Genomic DNA, 6,623 nt, shown 5'->3' with positions numbered 1-6,623 from the left:
CCCCCCGCCCCGGGCCCACCCCCCGAACCCGCGGCAGATGCGGGGCTCGGGGCGCATCCATCTGGGAATTAACTTGTCCTCGTCGCCAGGACGGACCCGCGAGGCTGCGGTACCCTGGGGGCGGGCTCGGGTTGCAGTCCCCCGCCTGGGGTTCAGGGGCTGACACGGCAGCTGCACGCCCGGCACATCCTCGGGCGGGGGGCTCGGGAGCGGGGCTGGGGGCAACCCCCGAATCGCAAAGCCGCTCTGCCTCACTCACGGGGCAGTCAAACAACCCTCAGCCCCGAAGGCAGCTCTTGGGGATGACACTCAGGTCCCCATCGCGAACCCCCCGACAGCATTTCCCGACTGRCAGCAAAGCGGTGGCCCTCGGCCGTTCACAAGGTCCCTCTCGGTTCTCGGGCAGGGGACACACGGCCCCCAGCCTCCCACCACTGCCAGGGTAAACCTCACACGTGCCAGGTGCCCCCGCCCGGCACCAGCGGCCGAATTCCTTCCCAATCACAGAGACAAAGACCACACAGCACCGCGGCGCATGAGGAGACYACCCCGCAGCAACAGCCCATCCATTACCCCCGGCACAACTCCACAGGGATTATTTCCTTGCTCAGGACCTAGGGCCGCTCCATGCCCCCAGAGCCAGTGGGGAAAACCTCACCTCGACAAAAGGCAGCAACGGCCAAACGCGCCCTGCAGCCCAAAGTCTGCCCCTCGGTGCCCTCACCAGTCCTGCCAACCTGTGTCGTCCCCTAAATCGCACCTGAGAACCGCCCCCCGGCCATCGCCGGGGATGCTTCTGGCTGGCAGGCTCACCCGGGCCACTCGGCCGGGATCGGGTTCGGCAGGAAGGAGGCAGAGCGGGTGGCACGCCGGAGGGTGACCTTCGCCTTGCGAGGAAGCTGAAGGTCAGGGGCACAGAGAGGGACGCGCACTCGAGGAGCCGTAGGCAGCACGGGGGACACCTGGCACGGCCGCCTGCGAGCAGATGATCTCACGGCATTGCTGCCACGGCAAAGCATTTCCCAGCACRTATATTTATCCACGCAGCTATATGCACACGCGTTATATATAGACACGTACACATAGACARCCCTATATATAGACCCACATACCTGCTAGGAAGGTCAGGGCACTCCAATCTTGTTTACTTCTCCCAGCTGGAGTGGTGAGCCKGGCGAAATCCATGACTTCCACTCGGCCACCTCGTCTTGAGTTACACACGCACGCTGATTCCAAATCCAGATCCAGTGGGGTTTGTGCGAGACTTTCTGCACCGGTGCAGCTACCTTGCTCCAAGAGGAGKTCCTCATGGGCATCTTGGTGTAAAAGGCTGCAGCTGCTATGGGATCATCACGGCAAAATCCCTGTTCCCCATCTGGGTCAGCAGACCACRAGCCACTTTTGCCACTCATAGTTAAGGTGAATGCAAAAACGTTTAACGTTTCCATCCAGAGGGAGACTAGGCACAGCAGCAGCCCAGGAGCAGAAAGGAGGCACCTGCACACCCTGGGCAAAAAAAAAAAAAACAAACAAAAAACACCATTGAAAAAGCTCCTTACATTCACCAGCAAATCCAGCCTCCCTAATTCTGACTTTATTGTCCACCCTCAGAGTTTCGAACAGCAGAGCTGGTGCCACCCTGGCTGCCAGGCACCCTCTGTTCACYCACACTTCTGGACCAGTGTTCCTCCTCCAGTGAAGGATTCCTAGAAAACCTAAATTCCTACGGGGTGAGACCACCAAAAGGCAACACCAGCCAGGTGGGCTTGCCCAGGCTGGTAATGAAGACCTGAATTTAGAGAAAACTGCAGTGCAGTGCATGTTCCCAACCCYTTTTTGGGGAGCACAGTGAGGGAGCAGAGCCCTTGGGGGGTTCACTCATTCACTGTACTCCTCTGGTCTCTGTTGTGAGCTAGGACATGTGCAGAAAGCCATCGCCCCTCTCTGCGGATACCCTTGTCCCCAACAGAGCAATGCCCAACTGCCTTCACTGCAGAGAAATGACTCACACAAGTCCCTGTGACCCACGCCATATTTTCATCTTCCCTGTGACACCCTCAGAGCTCCCAAACAATGCTTTGGACATGAACTGTATGGTTTTGGGGGCTTTTCATTTGGACCTGCTCACCAGCACAACACTCCCATTTTAAATACTCCAGGTGCTCCTGCAGCACAACTCAACGTCCGCCCCCCCCCAACCCACCAACATAAAAAAAAAAAAAACCAAACAAACAGGAATTTTAAATTTAAATAAGTAAGGAGATGTAATAGTGAACTTTCTAGAGCAATTGTGCGTAATTGCCTTTGGCAGTAGCAGCCCTCACAAACACGCTGGCAGCTTTAGAAGCCTAATGCTGATGTTATGTTCTTTAAATTATTCAGGGCTCAGTTACAGAGAAAACTCAGCAAATAGAGAAGATAAGCTGGGTTTCAAGTGTAAAATTCCCCATTTGAAGATGAGAGGCACTCTTCTGGGCCTGTTTGATCTGCTGCAGAGCCCCCAGCCTGCGAGTTGCACGACAGGGCCCCCCCCTCCAGTGTCAGCCTGGTGCTATTTAATTACCCCTGAAAAATATGCAAGCCAAAGTACAAGAAGACACGGGACCAGCCAGCAGAGTCGGGGGAAAAACCCTTCACAAAGAGCACGTACCTGAAGGAGACTCACCGAGGTCTAGCARAGGTGGTAGGTCCCAGGTCACCCTACAAGTCCTTCCGGAGGTGTGCCAGCCCTGGAAACAGCAAAAACCTCRACAACTGGAGGAGCTTAGCTATATTACCAGGAGCACCTGTGTTACAACAGGTGAATGTCACTAAGGTTAACGCCATGAAGGTGAAGGTAATTAAGGTGATGTCATTAAGGCGATTACACCCAGGTGCTGTGGTGAGCACAGGTGCAAGTGGGAAACATGCCCCCATGGCAACGACTGTGACAATCTCAGAAACAACCTTACAAGCGTGAATAAAGAAATAAAACAAATTTTATCAAGTGAAAAAGCAATATTTCTCTAAAGAAAGCCCAGAGTATGCCAACCATTTTCCAGCATTCACACTGTATCAAACAGAAACTTCTACCATGAATTTTGCTTTTTGTGTGTATTTGTTTTAAAATTATCACCAGCATAATCTGTACTGGGTCAGGTCTTTCCCCACTCCAAATCAGACCTCAGCAGCTGGACAATAGAGAAGAAATACTGTACAGGTCACGTGATTTTCGAAGCCAACTGCTTCAGCCTTCCCTAGCCAGCCACAGCTGAACAACACGTTTTCAAGAGCTGGCCATTGCCATGAAATTCTAATAGCTGATTTTCCACTTTGAGCTGAGTAAAGGCTAACTGGAGATAGTCACAGAGTGGGGCTCAGCCTCCCCTCAACAATGGCAGCAAGCAGTGCCAGTGGCTGGGCAGCACATCTCCATCTGTCCAGCGCGCTGCTCGGCACCTCCATCTGCAGCAGAACASCCAGCAGATTTGGGGACAGCCTCCACAGGCTCACTCTCAGGATGCTCAGAGGTTGCATCGGCAAAGTCTTGCTTGTACCCCTCTCTACACACACAAGGAAAAAAAACCCATGTGCAAGCAGCTCTGGACAGGCAGTGCCCACGCTGATGGGCAGTTCCATTGCCTGTGTCCAAGTGCCTGGGTGCTAATCCATTCCCAAAGCTGCTGCCATGTGGAGCCAGAGGCGCAGCTCCTGCTGGCTTTGGCAGGATGGGATCAGGCCCCGAGGCTGGCAGCTACTCCCAGCTCCAGTCCAGAGGTCCACACGCTGTGAGCCTGCTGCCCATGGCTGCCCGACTTCTGCACTTTCAAGCAGAAACCTCTGTGTGTGCGAGGCTGCCTTCTGCTCCCCAGGAACAGTGTTAATATCAAGATTTTTTGGGATTGTTATTATCGTGATTATTTGCAGTGGGGCCTGGCTATAGAGGGAGAAGTCTTACCCGAAGTGCTGCAGGGCACAGGGAAGGGGCTCCCCAAAGGTGAAGCCTGCTCATCCTTATTCCCAGCTCCTTCCTGCACCTCTGCAGCACGCTGAGGATGCCCCTTGTTGGTGGGTTTCGGAGACAGATGGGTCTGTGGACTCAGGCTTACTGGGGCAGCTCTGTCCTAGAGAAGTGCCCAAGCCATGCCCCAACACGGAATTTTCTGGGCTGCGATGCCAGGTGAGGATCCTGCAGCAGGGAAAGCCAGCAGGTAGCACAACCCAGATAGCTTCTGTGCTGCACAGAGACACAGCACAGCACCAACCACCAATACGGACAGATATTGGGGGGGAAAAAAAAACCAAAAAAAACCGGAGMGCTTCTTTGGCTGTTTCCCATGTAGYAGCAGCAGCAATGTTGACAAAGGGGCTGCCTGTGGCAATGGTACTCATGCTGACCTGAGCCAGCGTGGTTCTGGGCAGTGAGGGACCTGCTGTGGCCAAGCCCTGGGCCCAAACGGCCCAAGGGGAATGCCTATGAAACCCCTCCATACAACACCCAGGTGCACAGGATCGTGGGCACTGCCTGCCCGTAATGTGGCCTGTTCTGCTYGTGCAGGAATTATCAGTTGGGGTTTGATTTATCACTTTGGAGTTTGATATCTGATTTCACCAAAGCAAACTCTAGTGTCTTGGATTAAATTTCCTGCCCACCTGCCTGTAGATTTTTGTACTTGCAGAGAGAAACAGTGAGAGCTTTGTGCGGCAGTAACAATGCAGGCACCTGCTGCACCATGCATGCACTAACACTGTATTTAGGGGGTGATCCAAACCCCACGGGAGAAGTCCAGGGGCTCAGCACCATGCCTTCAGAGAGGGTCACAAGGAACAAGCACAAAGCGAGGTGCTGCAGGATGCTGCCAGGGCAGGGCAGGGGCCCGGCACGCTCAGGGCTGTGAAAGGCCATGAATTTTTGGAGTAGATAGAAGCGACGCTGAAATCTGCAGGTGCGTGCTGGATTCCCGAGTGCAGGGGAAGCACCAGCCCGCCAGCAGCACCAGGACCGAGAACAAGCCCAGGGAGTCGTAGGAGCATAGTTAACAGCGCCTCTATGAAGCTCCTCGGGTGCGGGAGGGACCTCGAAGCCGTCGCTGGAGGAGCGAAGCTGCCGCGGGAGAGGAGTCCGGGAACAGCATCCCCGGGGAAGGAGCCCGGCGGGGCCCCGAGCATACCCGCTAGCCCCGCGGCGGCCCCACTAGATGGCGGTGCCCACCCGCCTCTGCCGCCCCCGGCGTGCCCGCAACCCGCCCGCATCCCCCAGAGCCCCGGCGCAGCGTCCCGGGGAACCCTGCAAAAAGGGACGCGCAGGAGTGGCACTGCTTTTAAGGAAAACTCCCGGGAATATTGACTGTCTCGCCTCTGCGATTAACGGCAGCGGGTGGAGCCGTGTGTATTCTCGAGGCAGGGAATGACAGACGGGAGACCCCTTGGGCTCCTGGCGTGCCTTGGGGGCCATAGGTACCGTCCCGGGGTCAGGGCGCTGAGCGAGCGGTCAGCATCAGCAGGAAGCTAGACTGTCCGCGGCAGGGACTCTCCAGGCTATCCCGCCTGAAGCTCCAGGCGCTTTCCTGGGAACCGCAAAGGCTTCGCAGCAGCTCCTGGGGCTCTGTGCAGACCCCAAACCCCACGGCAGCAGATGCCGGTAGTACCCGGYCCCCGTTTGCCCGACACCGTGTCGCCGGCCGTGGCCAGCTCCGCCTTTGGGCTATTTTCCCTGCCGCTGACCCGCTGAGCCGCGCACAGCCTGGTCGCTGCGGCTCCTGGTCCTTGCCGGGATGTGGGAATGGGTTTGCCGCACAACCCCGGGCTGCTGCGTTCCCCGGTGCCCTGCCGTGCCCCCCAAAGCACGCGGGGATGCCGCTAAATGCGCCCGCTGCAGGCTGTGTCCATCGGACCGGGCTGTGCCTCCATGCCCGGGGGTACCCGCCTTTACTTGGTCCTCCCGTGTGTCCCTGGCCGCGATGCCATCATCCCGGTAATGCACCAGGACAGAGGGGACCCACCCCTGGCCCCTTCAAGGACTCCCTAGCCAAGGACACCCCAGGCTGTGGGCTCGCGCCGGGGTCCTGTCACCCCAGACCTTGGGCAACCTCCGTGGCGGAGCCCACCCTGCAAGCAGAGGACCACCAATAGCCCTGGCAAGGGTGGAGGGCAATACAGGCTCCTTGAAGGGGTGAGGTGGGAAGAGACCAAAACACAGAAAGAAAGGGGGGGAAAAAAAAAAGAATGAAAGACAATCCAAAACCAAGGGAAGAGGAAAGAAAAGGGAAGAAAGAGGAGGAAAGAAAGAGGAAAGAAAGAGGAAAGATAAAGGGGGCAATAAAATCCCGGACAAAAGCAAAGATGCACAGAGGAAAGACCAAGAGATGTCGAAGGGCCGAAGGAAGGCAGGCGAGCAGGGAAGGAGAGCCGAGAGACGGGGCGGCATGGCCGGGGTTCTCTGTTCCTCCCCGCAGCCCAATCCGGCCGGGGCCCCATTGCCACCCCGCAGCCGCTGGGCCACCCCCTCCTCACCACCCATTCCCCCGCATCGATTAACGTCCAGGTGCTTTGAAGAAAATAAAGTCATTTATTGTCAAAGCATCCAACATACCCGGATAAACTATAAAGTTTAATAAATCTTTTTTTTTTTTTTTTTTTTTTTT

General features: G+C 56.3%; 1 protein-coding gene across 1 annotated transcript in view; it reads right to left on the bottom strand.

The window, feature by feature from the left end:
- Positions 1–5,153: 5,153 nt before the first annotated feature.
- Positions 5,154–6,623, bottom strand: part of PRDM8 (PR/SET domain 8) — a 5,792-nt gene continuing 4,322 nt past the window's right edge. The window contains exons 5-7 of the mRNA XM_057382501.1: positions 6,059–6,087; positions 5,628–5,744; positions 5,154–5,266 (exon numbers count right to left, since the gene is read on the bottom strand). Coding sequence (XP_057238484.1) covers positions 5,154–5,266; positions 5,628–5,744; positions 6,059–6,087 — 259 coding nt within the window. The remainder of the gene's footprint in view (positions 5,267–5,627; positions 5,745–6,058; positions 6,088–6,623) is intronic.

The sequence above is a fragment of the Malurus melanocephalus genome, unplaced genomic scaffold, assembly GCF_030028575.1.
Source record: "Malurus melanocephalus ecotype Western Australia unplaced genomic scaffold, MMel_1.1 scaffold_571, whole genome shotgun sequence".
NCBI classification, from domain to species: domain Eukaryota; kingdom Metazoa; phylum Chordata; class Aves; order Passeriformes; family Maluridae; genus Malurus; species Malurus melanocephalus.
Note: the sequence above shows the minus strand (reverse complement) of the source record. Positions and strands in the feature narration are given on the sequence as shown.